Below are 21,111 nucleotides of genomic sequence, written 5' to 3' on the forward strand. Positions count from 1 at the left end.
TCTCAAAATGAAGAAAGAACTTGATATTCTTTGTCAATCTTATAAAATGTCAGGAGATAGTTAGGAATATCATCCTACTACTCAAAATGAAGAAACAACTTCATATCCTTTGTCAATTTCACTAAATGTCAAGAGATACATGGTAGTTAAGAGACTAAAGAGATGCTTTAAAAAGTCGGTATTCCGGGCCAACTCTGTAGTTGCTCTATAGAGGTATGCAATATCGTTTTTTATAAAAGAAAATTAAAACAAAATACTTTCAGAAGTGAGTAGTTATGTATTTTTTTTTTCCAAGGCCTGAACCAAACTGACGTTTTAAACATATCATCAAACTAATCTGACAATCCCAGGAATACTAAAGTTTTGGTGAAACATCAAAGTATTCAAGTTATGAAAGTGTGTTCATCTTTCAGTACTCCAAGTTTCTTGGTATGTGGATACTTTGATCAATGATTGTAACCAAGTCCGATTTTTAAAAATATTTTCGTTTCTTATAAAAACAAAAGATACTTTCGAAAGTGAGTGGTTAAGTCTTTTTTTTTTCTCCAAAGCCTAAACCAAATTGACGTTTAAATATATCATCAAATAAATATGACAATCCCACGAATACGAAGTTTGGTGAAACATCAAAGTATAATTATCAAACATTCAAGAGAGCATAAGAGAAATAGCAAAAACATTCAAAGCCTAAACCAAACTTTGAATTAGCAGAGTGTGTTCCTCTTTCAGTACTCATTCATCTTTGAATTAGCAAGGTCGCTATCGTGCCAGGAATAGAACGCCTGCCATAAACCTTAATCTTTGATTATTCCTTATAGTTTTTATGTTATTACTTTTTTAGAATTTATTGTAAAATCTTGTTTTTTTTTTTTTGTTTGCCAAATATTTCCAGTGATATGATCCTTTAGGGTTTTCCATTAAGAATATAAAAATGTCATCATATCATTCAACTCTCAATCATAGCAAATGTGAAGCATGAAAAGAAAAACTTTAATGGTGATCAATACAACTATCTGAGCCTTAAAAACATAAAAAATTAATATCAATAACGAGCCTGTAAGAGATAGTAGTAGGTAATGTTCGGGAGTAATAAAAGATGACAAGAATTTTAAGTCTTTATATGAATAATGCTTTCCATAGATTGAGATGTCCATCTCCTAAAACATCCAAAGAAGTAACTTCTGTTAATGTCACAGCTCACACATTTGATACACTTTTGTAGAGCATCATTTAGGAGATCCAGAGTCTGGGTTAGCCAATTTAACACTTGATTATAAAAAATATATATAAAAAAATACGTAAATGATGTTTTCAAGAATTTTAAGACTAGATTTTAGATAAAAATAAATAAATAAGTAAATAAAATTTGGAATTTGATGATTAGAAGACATGCTTAGAAACATTTTTGAAAGCAGATGTTACATTTAAAAAAGATCCTGTGAAAATTTGGATTGAATACCTGAGGGTGTGGCTTTGACCGGCAATAACTACTATATCTCTCCAGGGGATGCCCCACTCTAGAGTTGTTGTTTTCTCCTGCCTCCTCACATCCGAAAACTGTCTGCCCCTCGCATACAAAAAATATCAATGTCATACCAATTGCTGCAGTATTAATCACTTCCACTTTTGCTTTCTCCAGTATCGTGAAATGTTTTGTCAGTGAATGTGTTAAGAGGTTCACCCTACGAATGGGTTATAGGCACACATGCTCTACTAAACTCGTAATCCGTAAATCCGCACTATACCCGCACGCTAAAAATCAGCACAAACCCGCCCGTTTATTAATCCGGGCTAAAAATAGCCCGCACGCAAAAACCCCTCAAATTAACGGGTTTTGCGGGCTAAACCCATTGGAACCCATTAACTCAAAATCATTCCCAAAAACCCATTTCCCCTTACCCATAAGGGTTCCCTTTTTTTTTTTCTTTTTTTTTTTCTTTTTTTCAACCAGGGCATTTTTAGAATTTTTCTTATTCCTCATGAGGATCCGACAGTTTGATCTTCGTATAATTGTGAAAAGACGATTCAAAAGGAGATCTGTGAGGATTCGACCGTTCGATCGTCGTATAATTTTGTGAGGATGATTCTAAGGGTGATCTGGGACGATCCAACCGTTGGATCTTCGTATAATTTTGCAAAGATGATTCAAAAGGCGATCCGTGAGGATCCGACAGTTGGATTGTCAAATAATTTTGTAAGGATGATTCTAAGGGCGATCTGGGACGATCCAACCATTGGATCTTCGTATAATTTTGAGAGGATAAACTTAAGGGCGATCCGTGAGGATCTCACCGTTGGATCATCGTATAAATCGGTAAAGATGATTCTCTAGGTGATCCGACCGTTGGATCTTCGTATAATTTTGAGAGGATGAAACTAAGGGCGATCAGTGAGGATCTGACCGTTGGATCATCGTATAAATTGGTAAAAATGATCCTCTAGTTGATCCGACCGTTGGATCTTCGTATAATTTTGAGAAGATGAACCTAAGGGCGATCCGTGAGGATCCGACCGTTGGATCATCGTATAAAACGGTAAAGATGATCCTCTAGGTGATCTGTGAGGGTCCGACCGTTGGATCGTTGTGTAATTGTGATTTGTGAATTATTTTTTGTCAAAAAAGGAAAGGAAAAAAATCTAAAAAGATAGAAAATAAAAAATTTCAAAATAGAAAACCAAAAAAGTTCATATAAAGAAAATGGCAAATGAGGTGTTATATACATAAGTCTTAATTGGTTTTAATTGCTTTGATAAAAAGTTAAAAAAAATAAAAATTGTTTACGGATTTTAAAGAGTTCCAACGGAAAACCCGCAAACCTGCCGGGTTTGGCCCGCGAAACCCGTTAAGCTAACGGGTTCTTACCTAAATTGGTATCAACGTGATACTTCCGTCCAAAATTTCTGACGGCGCCGTCTGTTTGCTGACGTGGCAAGCACATGGGTCCCAAAAAAAAGTGAAATGACCAATTTACCCTTCTTTTTTTTTGAGAAAAATTCATCTACCATCCCCAAACTATTTTGTCAAAGCCAATTTGATACCCGAACTCTCAAAAGTATCAATGTGATACCCAAAGACCTAAATTGGTATCAACGTGATACTTTTGTCCAAAATTCTGACAGCGCTGTCTGTTTGCTGAAGTGGCAAGCACGTGGGTCCCAAAAAAAAAGTGAAATGACCAATTTACCCTTTTTTTTTATTAATTCATTTTTTTCCTTTTCTTTTTATTTCTTTTTCTTCCTTCTTCTTCTTCTGGGATTTTCTTCTTCTTCTTCTTAGGGTTTCGCGGCGCCAAGTAGCTTGGGGCTGAAGCTTCCAATCGAACCCGATACCAGTCGAAGAACCTGCTGGTGCTGAGATGATCAACGACCCGTCGGCGTAAATTGGGGCCGCCGAGTTGTTGAGCGAGACGAGGCGTTCAGCCGGAAGGTACCGTGAGAGAGTGGCCGTCGAGCATGGTAGCGATCTTGGCGCCGAACGGGAGGGACTTGAGTGATCAGACAGGGAAAGCGATGGGAGGAGGTGGTTAATCCACAGGAGTGCGAGGGAGATGGATTTGTAGCAGGAATTGGAGAGGATCTCGGCGGCGTTAGTGATGGTTTGGGTGGAGGAGAAGGAGAGGAGAGAGAGAGAGGAGGAGAGAGAAGAAGAAGAAGAAGAAGAATAGCTAAAATGGCTTCCCTAGAACTGGACAGCCTTCCCTTCGGAGACCGTACGTACTCCGCCTCGACGACCACTCTCTCACGGTACCTTCCGGCTGAACGCCTCATCTCGCTCAACAACTCAGCGGCCCCAATTTACGCCGACGGGTCGTTGATCATCCCAGCACCAGCAGGTTCTTCGACCAGTATCGGGTTCGATTGGGAGCTTCAGCCCCAAGCTGCTTGGTGCCGCGAAACCCTAAGAAGAAGAAGAAGAAGAAGGAAGAAAAAGAAATGAAAAGAAAAGGAAAAAAATGAATTAACAAAAAAAAAAGAGGGTAAATTGGTCATTTCACTTTTTTGGGACCCACGTGCTTGCCACATCAGCAAACAGACTGCGCCGTCAGAATTTTGGACGGAAGAATCACGTTGATACCAATTTAGGTATTTGGGTATCACATTGATACTTTTGAGAGTTCGGGTATCAAATTGGTTTTGGCAAAATAGTTTGGGGATGGTAGATAAATTTTTCTAAAAAAAAAGAAGGGTCAATTGGTCATTTCACTTTTTTTTGGGACCCATGTGCTTGCCACCTCAGCAAACAGACGGCGCCGTCAGAAATTTTGGACGGAAGTATCATGTTGATACCAATTTAGGTCTTTGGGTATCACATTGATACTTTTGAGAGTTCGGGTATCAAATTGGCCTTGGCAAAATAGTTTGGGGACGGTAGCTGAATTTTTCTCAATTGAAAAGTAATACCAAACTCACATTGGGGTCACCAGACTGGCTGTCTGTTCTAGCTACTTGTTGCAGATCAGTTGCATTTGGGAATAAGATTTGTACAGGATATAATAGAGATTGCATCTTATTAGTGATAACAAAAATAAACTGAATGCAAACATGAATTAACTATTTACCTAACCCAGCTCATTGTATACTTTGGTATACAAACAGTAGAAACAGGGTAAGCTCACATCCGATAAAGCAGTCCACAAAATGAAACGTGTAAAAGTCAAATATCGTATGCTCAGTAGCAGCTCTTTTATCCTTCTTTACCTTGCTTCAACCATGCCAAACACTGAAACACCCATGAAAATTTGCACTGAACCCTTCGTTTTATTCTCTTTGAATTACTCTTCCCCTTCTTCCCTCTCCCTTGGGACAGCCCCAAAGTGATTTACCAGGATGTCAACAACCAAGGGCACCAAGTCCTTACAAGGGACACTCTTCTTATAAATATCTCCCAAATGGGAGTCACTTCCTATTCTCCCTCCCAAGAAAACATCAACCCCTTCACAAGGCTTCCCATTCTCATCCCTTGCCATACACCCCATGAAACCTATATCCGCCACTTGCACCTGCCCGCAGGTATTGGGGCACCCTGTCCAATGCATCCTCACCGGCCGGGTCACTGCCACATGCCTCTCCACCTCCTCAGTCACCTTCAAGGCCCGTTGCTTTGTCTCAATGATGGCTTGTCCGCAAAACTGGTTACCGGTGCAAGCTACTAGTCCTTTCATGAGAATGGAAGGTTCAGGTGAAAATTTATCTTTCAGAAGCGGTTCTTGAAGCAATGCTTGAAGTTTTGCGTTCTCAACATTGGGGATTATTATGTTTTGCTCCACTGTGAGACGGAGTTCCCCAGTGCCATACTCATCGGCTATACGAGCTAGCCCATCCATGTCATCTGCTTGGATCCTGCCTACTGGAATGTGAAGACCCACAAAGCTTAGACCTTCTTGTTTCTGTGGATGGACACCTATATAGTCTCTCCTTTCCCATTGCTTTTGTACCAAGTCTTCAGAAGATGCTCTTTCCAATTCCTTAAAGGGCATTCTCTTAACGACCTCTGATCTGAATCCTTCTATGCCCTGAAGTAAGGCAACAACATTAGTACACAATAACAAAAGTTACTATTCCATTACCATTTTGATGTACTTCTAAGTATTTCATGAGTTAAGATGTTGAAATGTTGTAGCTAATTAGTACAGTGACTTAAAATGATTACACACTTTGCATAACAAGCATCTTATTATATAATCAGGCCTGTGTATTACTTACTAGTTCATCAATCAACCACATCATTCTTGTTTTTTGTCTGTTCCCTCTGAAGCCAAGGTCTCTATAAGCCTCTAGTATAGCTTTGCAAACTGGGATCATATCTTCTGTCAAGACCCATGCATCAAGAGGAACTGCCTCTGCACATCTTTTGGGACTGAAGAAGCCTCCCACGAGTAAATTGAATCCAAATTTTCCATCCTTTGTTGCAGGCATGTATGCAAGATCGTTGATGTGGGGATGCTCATAAAGATCATGAGATCCTATCACACACACATTCCACTTCCTTGGCCTGCTCAGATGAAAGATAAACTTAATAACCAAAGCAACCAACTAACATCTTTGCAGTAATTTAACAATTGCATTTGGATCCCAAATCATATTTTGCAATTGAATGTGGTTTTGAATCTTAGTGCTACATATAATAAACCAAGGGATGCGATTGCTAAATTGAAACTACATGGACTAAAGTGATATCAGATCTAAACAGGAAGCACCCTAAACAATACATTTGTATGAAATTGAAGCTCAGTTATAACCAAGCAGGGTAGTGTTTCCTATGAGGGAGTTAGATTACTTACAAGTTTGTTACAGTTGGATTGCCAAGTGAATTGCCAGTAATGTATTGGGACAACAAGTTCGTATAAGGTCTTGTGTCAACGATTTCAAGTGGGTCAATGCCTGCAAGAGGATTCCCAACTGGGTTTCTCACATTGTCCATCCCACTCTGCAGACTAGTCAAGCCTACTTCAGCAAGACCCTTCAAAATTTCGGGTACATCAGCCAGCACAACTCCGCGGATTTGCCAATTTTGCCTGGTTGTAACATCTGCACAACCATCCTTGCCATATTTTCGTATCACGCTCGCTAGATATCTTGTCTGTGCACTTGTTGCGACCCCATTTGGTAGCTTCAGCCTCATCATAAATCTACCATCTGATCACCATCACCAGTTCACCACCATTATTTAAGCCAATTTTTATCGAGAATATATGAAAGCAGGCAATCAAATCATAAAACATTAATCAGATTATCGGCAAAGCAAATTATATATAGATCAGATAGAACTTACAGTGATGCTTTCTTCTGTGGAAGAGACCAAGCCACTTGAGCCTGACATCAATATCATCCTTAGTATCCTTAACTTTGTCAAGCTCCTCAAAAGGCAACTTTGCAAGCTCTTCAATCCCACCTTCCATGAAAAGCTTCATCGGCTCCCTCTGAATCTTGACCTTCTCCTGAACATTAATCCCTTCTCTAAACTTCTCCTTCAACACCCAGTACCCTTCTCTCTCCTCCACCCTCGGCTCCAGCCTCTCCGCAGCCACGTCCGGGGTGACAACCGGTGCCACAGCCGGGGTGGTGGCTGCGGCGAGCTGCCACGTGGGAGCCGAGGAGGACAGAGGAGGAGTAGAGAGAAGCCCAATTGATGACATAGCTGATTGAATGATAGAAATATTGAACCCAGTGGTTGATGGTGATAAGAAGAAAGAGATAAGAGTGTGGCCATTTTTGTAGGGGAAGATTCTGGGCGAAGCGGTGAGGGGAGAGAGGACCCTAGGAGGAGGGAGAGGTTCATTTGGCTGTCAATAATGGACTTTTGGGTGGTGCCAAAGGTCGCCTCTTGTTCAAGTGTTTTAACAGCTATTGAAATTTGAAGGTGGTGAACTACTGGTAACGGTTAATCTCGGTAATACCATCTTGTCCCTTGGGTTGTAGCATAAACGGACACGGTTTTTAACGTAAGCCATGTGCCCCTGTTTTAACATTCCTGTGGTTTTCAAGTTTGAAGCCTGATGGCTACGCATTCTCAGCTTTGGACCAAAAGTCGGAGTAGGCTGCAATGAACCAATAATTTTGTAGACCAACAAATGCCGTCAGGTTAGCTGTTACATTGACTGCGTCAACTCGCATAGGACAAGGAAGATGAAACTGTAAAGTATCAAGTTACCACAGGGGCTTTTAGGGGAGAAGGAGAAAGGCACTTGCATCGAGAAAGAGATAAAAAGTCCAGTTTGAAGAAACCATCAACTTGCAAACAGAGCACAGTTGAAGTCGATCATCTCCCTCGTCCTCCTCATCCTGCAAAGAAGAAAGCGTGAATCCGATAAACAACTAACTTCCTGAACCCTAAAGATTCGATCAATTCAATTCAATGATTAAATGTCCTATAAATGATTCTCCGTTGTCTTGATTATTTAGGAAGATTACAAACCAGAAGATGAGGAAGACGATGGTGAGAAAAGCTGGGTCTTAAGCTTAGGCTGCTGGGTTTTCATGATGGGAGTGGGATCAGCTTCCGCCACCTCTTCTAATTAATTTATCTTCTTTATTGTTTTTGTAACTATCACTTGATCAATTTTGATGGTTAGGTCTTTGTTTTTTATGGGTAGCATAGTTTGCTTTTGATTACATATGAGGCATTTGTACGTTTTGAGCGAAAGAGTCTTGACCAATGTGGGTTGTCATTTTTTTTTTGTTGATATCTTTACAATTTCTGGGAATTCTCACTGCTCTTGAATCCCAGAGGAGGTCATTAAAACTCCTTTTAATCCCGTTTTTAACAAACCCTGGGAATTCTCACTTTGTTTATATTTGAACAATTGCTTACATATGCCAAGTTATAGGGGTTGCTCCCAGAGCTGCAATCAAAATCAAAAGGTGAGCTACTTACATCATTCCAGATGCCAAAATACCATAAACTCCTCATTCTTTTACCATGACGGCATAAAAATTACAGTTAACAGACCATTAATAGTCAACATAAAGTAATCAGTTTGTGAGGAACATAATTAGCCACGTCAGTGGAGCCCTCTTGGTCTACAAAAGTATTGGTTCATTGCAGCCTACCCCCAAAAGTCGTGTGGTTTAGAACTTTGGATGTGGCGGCTGGGAAGGACAGGATATTTATTTGGTGTTTCGACATTTTGTTTGTTTCGATTTTTGAGTTTTCGACCATCCTATGATCAATAAATTATAGGGATAAAGGTTGTGCAGTTAGAGTGTTCGATGAAATGACTGAAAAAAGTAGTGTGGCGGACTACTGCTACTTGTGTGCGTGAAAGTTTAGGAGATATGGGGGGTCTAGAGAATGTAGTGTATCGATAATGTGGCGGAGGAACACCGGGGTGCAGTGGATGGTATGAGCTTGGCTCGAGAAGGGGTTTGGTGACTTGGACTAGTGGTGAATTGATACTTGATGATGAATCAGTCTTTGCTGGCTTTAGTGCTTTGCTTGAGAAGCATCTTATTTCTTCGAATGTGATATAAAGCATTGAGACTATTTGGTACAGCACATTTTCCTAATACACACAAAATGGGAATGATATCATGGGAAGAGGTTAGTCCATTTTTTTCCCCCCAATTTGCCTAGCTAGTAATCAGGGCTTTGTTTTGGGTTTGTTCTCTCACTGTGTTATGATTTATTATTATTATTATTCATTTAATTAAATTTTTTTAATTGAGCAACATGAAGCTGTTTCACTTTTTTTAGTTGATGATTATTCCACAATGTCAAATTATTGTCGGAATAAGATATGTGAACCCATTTGCTAAATAATATAGGAGAAAAAATCCCTTGGGTAAAAATAAAAGCAATGAAAACACTAGATAGGCACTGTTATGCTCTGGAATCATATTTAGTTATAAAAGTAACATGCATTTTTTCTCTAATTCACCAAAAATTGCAGAAAGAAAGAAACACAAACACACATGGGAAAAGAAAGAAAGAAGGAGTGGATGCATTAGGAAAACAAATAAGCTCAATTTCTCCGAGTCCTCTTCTTACTTTTCCTTTTCATTAGTCTGATCAGTATCCCCACAATCTCAAGGAAATACTCGCGCTTCCTCGTGACGAGGACGTCTGCAAGAACCACTCCAACTAGCAACCCACTCACAGATCCTGCCAGAACAAATTTCCAATCCAATTCAATTCCAAAATCAGAACCATTTTCTTCTTCTGTTGAAGGTGGCAATTGATGAGGAGCTTCATTGCCACATTTCTTTGGCAACGGATCTCCACACAAACCCAGGTTTCCTTCATATGAAGTACTGTCAAATGTAGCAAATTGGGTTCCACGAGGAATAGGACCACTGAGATTGTTGTGAGAGACATTGAATTTTGCAAGGAATGAAATCTGTGTCAGTTGTCGAGGGATCTCCCCTGAGAGTTTGTTCTGTGAAAGGTCCACTGATTCAAGCAACTTTAATTTTCCCAAGGATGAGGGGATCAAACCAGTGAGAATGTTATGGGACATATTGAGCGAACGAAGCCCCGTGAGATTCCCAATGAATTCAGGAACCGTCCCTTCAAATCTGTTGCTTGAGATGTCAATGGCAGCAAAGTCCTCTCGAATCTTGGGATAGAATCTTTCCACACCTTTACTTGTTATTGTGAAGGAGAAATACCCGCCACGATATGAAGGATCATAAACAATATCTGAGGTTGTCTTCATGTATGTGAACTCATTCGAAGTGATACCTTTGATTACATTTCCAGAGAAGATGTATTCAAAGGGGAAGTTGCCTGAGAAATTGTTGAAAGATAGATCAAGAATGTGCAACTGAAGGAAATGATCTAGATTCTTTTCAGGTTTCCTTATCACCCCATGGAACCCATTATGGTGCATTGCCAAGAGTCTCAATGCTGGGAGAGTCCCCAACCAAAGAGGGAAAACATCATTGAATTCATTGTTTGATATAACAAGAAACTCAAGCATCACACAATTCACCAAAGACCTTGGTAATATCCCCTGCAGTTTGTTATTACTAACATCAATCATCGTCAGATTGCTTGTGTATGCTTGCGGGAGGTGGCCTTCAAAAGAGTTGTTTCCGAGATGTAAAACTCGCAAGTTATCACTGAAATTCCCAAGACACTGCGGCAGCATGCCGCTCAACTTGTTATTTGACAAATCTAGGTACTTCAGAGAATCCAGATTGCAAATCAAAGGTGAAACTTGTCCACTTAACCCGTTGTTTGAAATTACATAGTACTCGATGGATGGTGAAGGTATCAGTAGTGATCCCTGAATCATGTTGGATGAAAGATCCAAGAGTTGTAGGCCGCTCCACGAAAGAACAACTGGAGGATGGTCAAACCCAGAAAGGAAGTTATGAGAAATGTTCATGACTGTCAAACTTTCTTTGCTTACATTCCACATCCATCTCGGTAATTGGCCATGCATTCCATTCTCAGCAAGATCCAGCCATCGCAAGTTTTCTTGATATCTTAGGAAACTTGGGAACTCTGTTATGTTGCAAGAACCCAATCCCAGAGTAATAAACTTTGGAAAAGTTGTTGTTGCATTCATAAATCTTGTCTCTTCGAGCAATAATTCCAATTTATTTCCAGATAAATACAGTATGAGGAGATTTTGCAGCTTCAGAAACATGTGGAAATTCACTCTGCCGCTCAGACTATTACTATCTAGATAAAGTGTCACGAGATTCGTGAGATTGGATAAGGACTCAGGAATGGAACTGTGCAAATTATTTGAAAAAAGATCTAACTCAATTAGTTTGCTAAGATTTCCTACTGAAGAGGGGATTGGCCCAGTTAATTGATTCATAGAAAGCGAAAGTCTTACGAGCTGGTTGAGATTTCCAATGGAAGACGGGATGTAACCACCGAAATCATTACCAGAAAGGTCTAACTCAGTGACCTGGGTGAGGTTTCCTAGAGAAGATGGGATTGGACCAGTTAATTGATTTGATGCAAGCGAAAGTGTTGTGAGGTGGGTTAGATTTCCAAGAGAAGACGGGATGTAACCACTGAAATGATTAGTATCAAGTGACAGATGTGACAGTTGGGTAAGGGTTGCCAAAGAAGCAGGGATTGAGCCAGTAAGTGTGTTATTGGAAAGGTCTAAATAAACCAGCCGCCTAAGATTACCGAGTGAAGATGGAAGCAACCCTGAAAAATTGCATCGACTAGCAACCAACTCATTCAGTGAATCAAGCTTTTCAATAGAAAAAGGGAGATCTCCTGAAAACCTTGTTCTGGAAACTCTCAGTGACATGAGAGGACTAGTTTGTTCAAATGCCGGCAAAAAACCTTTTAGATCTGGATTGGATTCTACATTAAGAAATTTTAAACTCTGTAATTTTAAAATACTTACTGGGAATTCGCCTTGCAGCTCGCAATACTCTAGGAGGAGAGATGTCAAAAATGATAAATTTGCCATGGAATTGGGTATTGGTGCAGAAATGACGATGGAGCTGAGATGAAGCTTTTCTAGACTCGTCAAGTTTTGAACTAGCCTCTTTAGATTGGACTGGTTTAGCTTCAGTGATCTTTCACCGGTACTGTCACTATTGGAGGATAGATCAAGGGACGACAACCTGGACAATTGAGAAATTTCAGATGGGATTTGACCAGAAAAGGAAGAGGCAGAGAGGTTAAGATAACTGAGCATTCGAAAATTCCTGATGGTAGGAGGAATTTGAGATTGATTGAAGTTATTGTCCGCAAGGTTCAGCCTCTGAAGATGAACAAGACGGAAGAGGGTGTTGTTGGAGCTGATAGAGCCGGAGAGACAGCTACTACTAAGATCAAGTCCAATAACATGACCTGTCTTCTCATCACACTCGACCCCGTCCCACGAGCAGCATCCTTTAGCAGCAGCTGGTTTCCATGACAAAACCTTTGGATAAGCACCCTCATCAACAGAAGCAAATTCGTCGATGACAAAGCTTTGCTTAAACTGGAGCAAGGCGAAGCTCTCCTCATCATGGCAGGAAGATGACGGCTGCTGCAGAGAGTGTAAAGAGTTGGCAATAACCAAGAAATGAAACATGAAGAGAACTACTCGTTTCGAAAGCATGCGACTATTCCACAAGCTCAGTGATAGCCCCATAATTGATATTTTGATACAAAGCATATGCCTTGTATGGAAGTGAGTGGGTGAGAGCTATATTTATATACAGCTTACATTTCCTCCATTATTGTTTCTTCGTTTACTTGAGAAGACCTTGCAGTCGTTCATTAAGAACAACTAGGGGCGGAATTATATTGCAAGTTCATAAAACTGGACTTGTATACTTGATACTTTAAGACTTTTACTTGCAAGTTGTTCACAAATCTGGTTCATACTTCGAGAGAAAGAATGTGGCCAAAAGTAGGGTCTATCTTGGCACACTAGTCGGAGACTGCGAGTGCTTTATTTTATTACCAAGTTATTTAGCTGGTAGTTTCCCATTCCCACTGAAGATTCCATTCAACAAAAAGAGTGAGAGTCAAAGAAATCAGTCGAGATGGCAATAGTACACTACAGAAGGACAGGGGGCAACACTTTGGTCTGTGTTCTTAAATAAAGCTGTATCTGATTGTCATATCCAAACCAAATGTGATAAATTTTTTCTTCAAGTCTTGTAAATATAGAAATTGGAACCGAAGGTATAATTAAACTTTAAAGCTATGAAGTTATTATGTTTGACATACATAAGATGAAAAGATTGCTCACACCGGCAATTTATCAGAATGATGCTTACCACTAGGCCACTACTCATCAACCCACTACCGCTATCATGATGCTTAACATTTTGGAATTCTTAAAGCAATTTATTGCACATATTTGGATTATCTTTGAGTGCTCTCTCTTTTAATTTAGTTTTAAATTGTGCAAACCATCTTTTTTTTTTTTAATCAATAAAAATAAATTTCATTTAGCTAAAGCCAGAATGACACTACTATAGATTTTCTATTGCCAACATAACAGATAAGTAAGAACAATGGCGTGCTAGCACCATTCACTCTTACATTCATTGCTCACTTATCTAAAACGAGCCTATAAACTATGAAAAAACATAGTAAATAGCTTAAGTCACAATCAATAAAATAAACTTAAATTTTCTCTTTGCCCTTCTCACTAGGGCTAGGAGGCTTAGTAAGATAAGCAAGGTAGATCACATGTGCTTTAGCAACTCTTTTCGATTTGGGAGGGTTCTTGTTCTATTGGATCCAAGTGGCCTCCTGCTCTTCTTCTTTGGTTCAGTTTTCACTTCTAGCATCAAATCTTTGGGTACCAATATGTTGCTAGGTGCCTCAATCAATCCAAGAGACCTAGCAAAGAATTCGTTAGGGAATTCTGGTACCTTTAGCTTCTTCGTTGGTGCATCATGTAGTACCACCATGTTAAACAGCTCCAGCAATAAATTTTCTCATCAAACCCTCCAGCTCATATCATCCAGTGCAGCTGAATATTAATCCACCATTTTATCGAAAGTCGAAAGTGCTATATCTCCTGAAATCTATAAACACAAATTACCGGTGTCCACGACACTCTTCTAGTTATTTGAGTAATTTCATCCAACAGCTTCCCTGCACAACCTATCTTCCCGAAGTTTTCTTACATAACAATCATGAAAGTCAAAACAAACAAATGTAAGCGTAGCCCGAGCTTAAAAAATATCAAATAAATCATTTTGTCCTTCTTAGTCGCGGCAACTAAACCTTACGACTTGGCCAAAGCTGTGAATGTGTACCCATTACTCCATCAGGCCTAGAACTCAGTCCTGCCTAATGCTTCTTTCGAGAATGAAAGACACGATCCATAATTTGGAGTGGCTCTCCATTATTTCCAAGTTTCCTACCCATCTTTGGTCTTCCCTACCCTTACAAGCTTGGGTAGTTTTAATTAAAACTAAATATAGGCCTCGTCAATGGGCCTGGCTCATTCATAGCGGGCTTGGGCCGGGCCTTACTATATTTTAAAATAATGGCGGGCCGGGTTTTATTGTAAATCGAATGATCCAAGCCCGTCCATATAAAGCGGGTCTTGCGGGTTTTTTAGGGACTGGCCTTGTGGGATTTATTTATAATAAATATTTAAAGACACTAATTTTTTTTATAAATCTATATTTATATATCATACATTCCAAAGAGCAACCTCTATCAATTCAAAGAAAATGGGAAAACCAACTTTGGATGTGATTATTACAATAAATTATGTGTGTGGTTAAAATTTAGTCAATTTCACCATAGTTTCGAACCCGATCTGATTGGTTAGCCGTAGTCACTTGTATGTTTTCTTGATTGACTGATGGTATGACGACTGCAAAATGTGCTTATTTTTTTACATCACGTTTGTAAATATTTCATCGATGGATGTGCGTGGACATAAGATAAAAATTTCAATTTTTCTTCTTCTTCTTCTTCTCCTTCTTCTTCTTCTTCCTCCTTCTCCTCCTTCTTCCTTCTCCTCCTTCTTTCCTCTTCTTTTTCTTCTTCTTCTTCTTCTTCTTCCTTCTCCTCCTCCTTCTTCTTCTTCTTCTTCATCTTCCTTCTCCTTCTTCTGTAATTTTTTTTTGTTAATTCATGAAGAGACGAATTTGCCCTTATAAATTTGACTAAAATCAAATTGACTAATGGGGGCCGTAACGGCATACACTGCTTTTGGGTCGGGATTGTAACGTCATGTACCAAAGTTAATTCTTTGAAACCAAATAAACCGAACTTCGGAATGGCCTATACTTCATGTACTATTCTTAAAATTTTTCCTTTTATTAATTCCTTGTTGCTATTTGCTAACTGATTTGTCTGTTTCGCCTATTTCTGATTTTGTTTTGTTATTTTAATTAGAGCATAGATCAGGGTTTTTGTCACCATTTGTTTTTGATGGGTAATAGTCATCATCATCATTTGTTTATATGATAGGAGCTTAAATGAGTGGGGCAGGTGATGTCTGAAATTATTAGTAATTTTTTTTATGCTGAAGCCACCCCACGTTCTTTTTATCTTCAAATCTCAAACTATCAATTTTGATATATTGTCTAGTGTGCATTGAATCGAGTTCTTAATGTTGAAGATATGTACAATGGTTTGGATTCTAACTTTTTGTCGTTTAATATGATGTTTTGTACTCAGGTTTGATGAGTATGCCTTCTAAATTTTAGATGCATGGATGATCATGTAGAATATTTATAATGAAAAGTTATTATGGGTGACTAGTTGTTGTTTTACTGGATCTGCTACTATTCAAATTGAATTGATATGCTACTATATAGTTTATGTCAATAATATGTTTTTCAGTTGCTGGATTTGCTACTATTATTGATTTGTTACTACTCAAATTGAATTGATATGCTACTATATAGTTTATAGTTTATGTCAATGATATGATCTGCTATTGTTCAGTGATATGATCTGCTATTTGGTTCAATGATATCATCTGACTGCTTTCAAAGATATGATCTGCTACTGTTCAAATTGAATTGATATGCTACTTTATAGTTTATGGTTTATGTTAATGATATGATATTCATTGTTTATGGTTCAAATTGGCTACTGCTATTGCTACTGCTATTGCAAATGAATCTGCTATTGAACCAAAGACACGTTCAACAATAAAGAAGAAAAAGAATCTTACTACTGCTCCTACTACTACTATTGCTACTGCTACTGCTCCTGCTACTGTCAATGATATGTCAAATTCTTACCCAGGGATTATCATTCAGAGTTTCTCATAATTGGAAGAGAGCCGTAAAACTAATATATTAACCTGTAATCTAATGAACTCAATTGCAACTAATGAGGAAAACCTTGACATTTACGTTGATCCAATCATTTTATATTTCACCTAAGAATAATCTTTGAAGTTTTAGATGAGTTAAGGAGAAAAGAAACAAGTGTAGTAGCAGAACTGAACGAGTATGAGTGCAGCGAGTGCAGTAGCAGGATTGGACGAGTGCAGTAGCAGGATTGGACGAGTGCAATAGTAGGATTAGACAATGACGAGTGTAGTAGCAGAACTGGATGAGTATGAGTACAGTAGCAAGATTAGGCGATGACGAGTGCAATAGCAGAACTAGACAAGTATGAGTGCAGTAGCAGAATTGGACGAGTATGAGTGCAGTAGCAGGATTAGGCGATGACGAGTGCAGTAGCAGAAAATGAGTAGTAGAACTGGACAAGTATGAGTGCAGTAGCAGGATCGGTCGAGTGCAGTAGCAGAACTGGACGAGTATGAGTGCAATAGCAGGATTAGGCGATGACGAGTGCAGTAGCAGAAAATGAGTAGCAGAACTGGACAAGTATGAGTGCAATAGCAGGATCGGACGAGTGATTAGATGATGAGGAGAGTGAGATTTTGAGAAGTAACATAAAGGGATTATTCTCAAGGAAAAAAAAAAGTAACATATATAAAAGAATTATTGTAAAAAAAAAAAAAGTAACACAAGGGGATAAGAAGTCAAAAGAAGTAGTTAAGGGTAAAAAAATAAATTAACTCATGACATGTGGCAAGTGGAGAGCAGATTGTCCTTATTTGTAAGATTTGATCCTTATAAAGGGATTAGAAGTTAAAAGTAGTTAGGGGTAAAAAAGTAAATTAACTCATGACATGTGGCAAGTGGAGAGCACATTGTCCTTATTTGTAAGATTTAGTCCTTATATGTTTAATTCAATATTTAGAGGATGTATTTGTTAAGTCATATTTTGTTAATAACTTATATGTAATTTGTTATAAATAAAAATATAATTTTTCTAATCTCAAATCTTTAATTCTTTTTAATACATTCCTTTTCTATTGGAAGAGAATCTGAGAATTTAAGTAAAATTATTACAATAAAGAACAATAAATCCAAATTTGATGGATAGACATCAAATTTGGATAAATTTTCTTTCTTCCATTTTTATTTTTTAAATTTAAAATCAAATGAGCCAAACCAAGTCTATTCAAGCTCGAGTTCGTCCAATAAATCGAGCTGAGCCGAGCCCAGTTCGGGCTTAAGAAAAATATTCAAGCCGAGCCGAGCTTGAGCATGAAAAGAAAAAATTCAAGCCTTAGCCCGGCTCGACAAAAAGCAAATGAGCCGAACATGAACACCTTAGTATTCGCTCCGACTCGGCTCATTTACACCCCTAGTGACAATAGCCCCACGTAATTTCACCTTTAAATTAAGGTAAGACTTCCAAATGCAAATAATAAGAAGCACTGGGCCTGGAAGAAAAATTCCCATTCTTACTAACAAAAGGCATTCCGAATCCCACTATGTTAAGGTATTCCTAATCCCACTATGACGCTATCTCGGGCATTTAGCTATATCAACTAAAATCTCGGCTTTCCTAATCCCACTATGATTTACAAGGCTGTATAAGGCTCTGCTCTGCTCTGCAATCCTAATCTCTCCATTAGCAAAAACGAAAGAAAACCCTAATCCGTTCGTTCAAGTCAAGAAAAGCATAGACGGCAACACACAAACATTCACTGTTTCTGTATTTGTTCAAAATTTCTCTAGTCTCTTGTGCAATAGTGAATAATAAAAAGTTCAATAGCGGAAACCCTAATTTTGATTTGTTAGTTTTCTTTATCGTACGTTCTTGGTTGAACTCTGAAAATTTGCCGTATTAAATTCATCATCAATATCACGATGACTGTGGCTACAGTCTGTCCAATTTTACACAATATCGATAGCCTTGTTGCGTTTCTTAAGAAAGGAGGACGATTGGAATCTGATCATAGCGACATAGGATTGACAGAGAGGACAAAAAGGCGCAGGATAGAAACTAATCTGGGTGTTTCGGAAGAAGCAAGATTTGCGGATGAAGAGAAGTCCAGGTCTTCTGGAATGAGATTCGGGTACTTACACAAGTGCTTAGGGCTTAATGATGATGAAATTGATCGTTTACGCAACGAAAACACTCAAAACTTATTGTTGAACTATAAGAAACTTCATTTGGTACTTGATCTAGACCACACCCTGCTCAATTCAACTTTCCTAGATAATATGTCACCAGATGAAGAATATTTGAAGACTCAAACCCAATATGATCATTCCCTGCAACATGTTCACATTGTGGATACTCCCAGCATGCGACTGATGACAAAGTTCAGACCATATATTAGGACCTTTTTAATGGAAGCCAGTCAAATGTTTGAGCTGTCCATATACACAATGGGTAATCGAGACTATGCTCTTGAAATGGCTAAGCTGCTTGATCCTGGAAATCAAATCTTTGGTGGTAGAGTCATATCACGTAGTGATAGCACAGAAACAGATCGAAAGGGTCTAGATGTCCTGCTTGCCCGAGATTCTGCTGTTTTAATCCTTGATGATACAAAAGATGTGTGGACAAATATCAACCAGGACAATGTAATAGTAATGCCCAGATACCATTTTTTTAAATCTAGTTGTCAACAATATAGCATCAGTAATAGTAAGCCTTATTCCGAGTTGAAGACCGACGAATGTGATCGGTATGGAGGAGCTTATCTTGCAAATGTACTTCAACTTCTTAGACATATCCACACCATCTTCTTTAATGAAGTCGAGATAGAGGGGTGGGATCTTATCGACAGAGATGTGAGGCTCGTCTTAAAAATCCTTCAGAAGGAAGTCTTGAAGGGTTGTAAAATTGTTTTCAGCCATGTATTCCATTCAAATGTCAAGGCTGATACTCAACCTTTGTGGAAGATGGCGGAGCAGTTGGGAGCTACTTGTTCGACACAAGTTGATCCATCAGTCACACACGTGGTTGCAGCAGATGCTCGAACACAGAAATCTTGTTGGGCAGTAAAAGCAGGCAAATTTTTGGTGAATCCACAGTGGATCCATACTGCAAATTTTATGTGGCAAAAGCAACCTGAAGAAAATTTCCCCTGCCATTACCAACATTAAGCAGTTCTTAACTTGACCACACCTCAATTTGACTGTATCATAATTGTTGCCATACCCACCTTAAGTAAGGTTCAGTCCCCAGTACCCACAATTTAGCATAAAAGAAGAGGAAATGAATTGCAAGATCAACACTTTTGGAACTCAAAATTGGAAATATGACATGGGGAACTCTCAAGTCTCAATGACTCCAATCTCTTTTTTTTTTTTTTTTTTTTTTTGCCTAGTTATATGTTCAAGGGAGGTTCTAGTTGGACCTCTAAATTTAATATTTAGACCTCCATCTTTTTTTAATTTTTATTAGATTTTGTCAACTTATATTAAATGACAAATAAGGGTTTATTATTCGAACACATATTATTCTTACCTCCACGACAAACCTCTTCAATTTTTCTGTTTACTTGCAAAGTATATATATTGTTCCTCCATCATCTTCCTTTTTACTCTTTCTATTTTCATTCAAAGAGAGAAAAAAGATGACGCCAAAACATTAACCCAAGTTATTATTGAATCCCAAATATGATTGCAAGAACAATCCAATCCAATTGGAGTACCATCGACCCAAAAAACAAAACAAAACAAAACAAAAAAGGTATTTGGAGTTCCCCAAGTGGTGGCCAGCTGTGGTGGAATTTTCCGCATAGCGATGCAATGGATTAGTCTAGCCTCGGGCTGGGATACCCTGCATGGGTGTGTGTGTCACTAACTTACTAACGCTAACCTCCCCAATCAAAAAAAAAAAAAAAAAAATCATGGAATCATGTCTATAGTCTCCAAACCCAATCCCAGCTTACAAACACAGACTTAAGATTCCAAATTCAAAGGTCCTTCTGACCTTCTCCAAATCGTACAAAAACAAAAATTACATCTTGAGAGAGTGCCTGAAGAATTATACTTCCGGCTTTCAAACTCCAACCCCATAGTTTGGAAATACATGACATCGACTTCCATAATCACCGAATTGAATATGATGGTTAGAGAATGGTGGAAGATGATGATACAGAATCTGGGTTTTAATAAAAGGATGGTAAAAAATGAAAATATCAAATTTGATAAATACATGTTAGATGTGTAAGGGTGTTTTGGTAAAATTAAGGAGGTCTAATTAGCTATATAAGTATTCAAAAAAGTGATTTGAAGGTTTAATAAGCAAGAGAGGTCCAAATATCAAATTTGGAGGTCTTACTAGAACCACCCTATGTTCAATTATATAACCCTCTTTTCTCTGCTTTTTTCTTGTATAAGGGTAAGTACAGTTTTATGTCCGCCCGCCACCCCCCCCCCCCCCAACCACCTAGGTGTACTCTGTACTTATCGCTTTCCGGTCTATAAAATCATATACAATTACCCATTTAGCTTTCCCGATTTTAAAATAGGAAAATGATTTGTGGCCTCAATGAAGCCTAAGATTTGTGGCTTCAATGTTAGGTGTCATGTCATGTCATCTACACAAATCACATGTTTGTCAAATCATGCTATGTAATTCTTGAGAAAAAGACCATCTTATCCTTCCAAAATCTAATGACTCTAAATTATTTTGGTTTTCTACATCATAAATTATTTTGGCTTTCTTCTAAAAAAAAAAAAATTTGGCTTTCTTTTATTTTATTTTTTCATTACACTCATGCTTAGATTTAAACAAGAATTTTTTTTCTTCAATCAATAGTAGAAAAAATTTCATGTAATTCAGTCAATAGATTTGCATGTACATTCGATTAATAGATTTCTATAACACATGTATATGAATTCAACCTTTGTTGGGTTCCTGCAAATTTTAAAAATATAATGTGAAAAATT

The 21,111-nt window shown here is 38.3% G+C and overlaps 3 protein-coding genes across 3 annotated transcripts; 1 reads left to right on the forward strand and 2 right to left on the reverse strand.

Annotated features, from left to right (window-relative positions):
• Positions 1-4,434: 4,434 nt before the first annotated feature.
• LOC112172034 (ferredoxin--nitrite reductase, chloroplastic) lies at positions 4,435-7,301 on the reverse strand. The gene is made up of 4 exons (XM_024309191.2): positions 6,773-7,301; positions 6,282-6,636; positions 5,704-5,992; positions 4,435-5,513 (listed from the first exon to the last, which is right to left on the reverse strand). Exons 1-4 carry the CDS (start codon positions 7,134-7,136, stop codon positions 4,773-4,775), a joined length of 1,749 nt encoding a protein of 582 aa, XP_024164959.1. The 5' UTR covers positions 7,137-7,301; the 3' UTR covers positions 4,435-4,772.
• Positions 7,302-9,461: 2,160 nt separating this feature from the next.
• On the reverse strand, positions 9,462-12,557 carry LOC112170835 (receptor-like protein 6). Its single transcript, XM_024308124.1, has one exon. The coding sequence runs from the start codon at positions 12,555-12,557 to the stop codon at positions 9,462-9,464; it is 3,096 nt and encodes a 1,031-aa protein (XP_024163892.1).
• Positions 12,558-18,069: 5,512 nt separating this feature from the next.
• On the forward strand, positions 18,070-19,317 carry LOC112170836 (RNA polymerase II C-terminal domain phosphatase-like 4). The gene has a single exon (XM_024308125.1). The coding sequence runs from the start codon at positions 18,070-18,072 to the stop codon at positions 19,315-19,317; it is 1,248 nt and encodes a 415-aa protein (XP_024163893.1).
• The last annotated feature ends 1,794 nt before the right edge of the window (positions 19,318-21,111 follow it).

Source organism: Rosa chinensis, chromosome 6, assembly GCF_002994745.2.
Source record: "Rosa chinensis cultivar Old Blush chromosome 6, RchiOBHm-V2, whole genome shotgun sequence".
NCBI lineage: Eukaryota > Viridiplantae > Streptophyta > Magnoliopsida > Rosales > Rosaceae > Rosa > Rosa chinensis.

Excerpts from the sequence above, each read along its gene's own strand:
- LOC112170835 (XM_024308124.1), bottom strand. The coding sequence starts at position 12,557 with ATGGGGCTATCACTGAGCTTGTGGAATAGTCGCATGCTTTCGAAACGA.
- LOC112172034 (XM_024309191.2), bottom strand. The coding sequence starts at position 7,136 with ATGTCATCAATTGGGCTTCTCTCTACTCCTCCTCTGTCCTCCTCGGCT. Across the intron at positions 6,637-6,772 it reads CCACAGAAGAAAGCATCACT|ATGGTAGATTTATGATGAGG; the intron begins GTAAGTTCTATC and ends GATGGTGATCAG. Across the intron at positions 5,993-6,281 it reads AATCCAACTGTAACAAACTT|GCCAAGGAAGTGGAATGTGT; the intron begins GTAAGTAATCTA and ends TCATCTGAGCAG.
- LOC112170836 (XM_024308125.1), top strand. The coding sequence starts at position 18,070 with ATGACTGTGGCTACAGTCTGTCCAATTTTACACAATATCGATAGCCTT.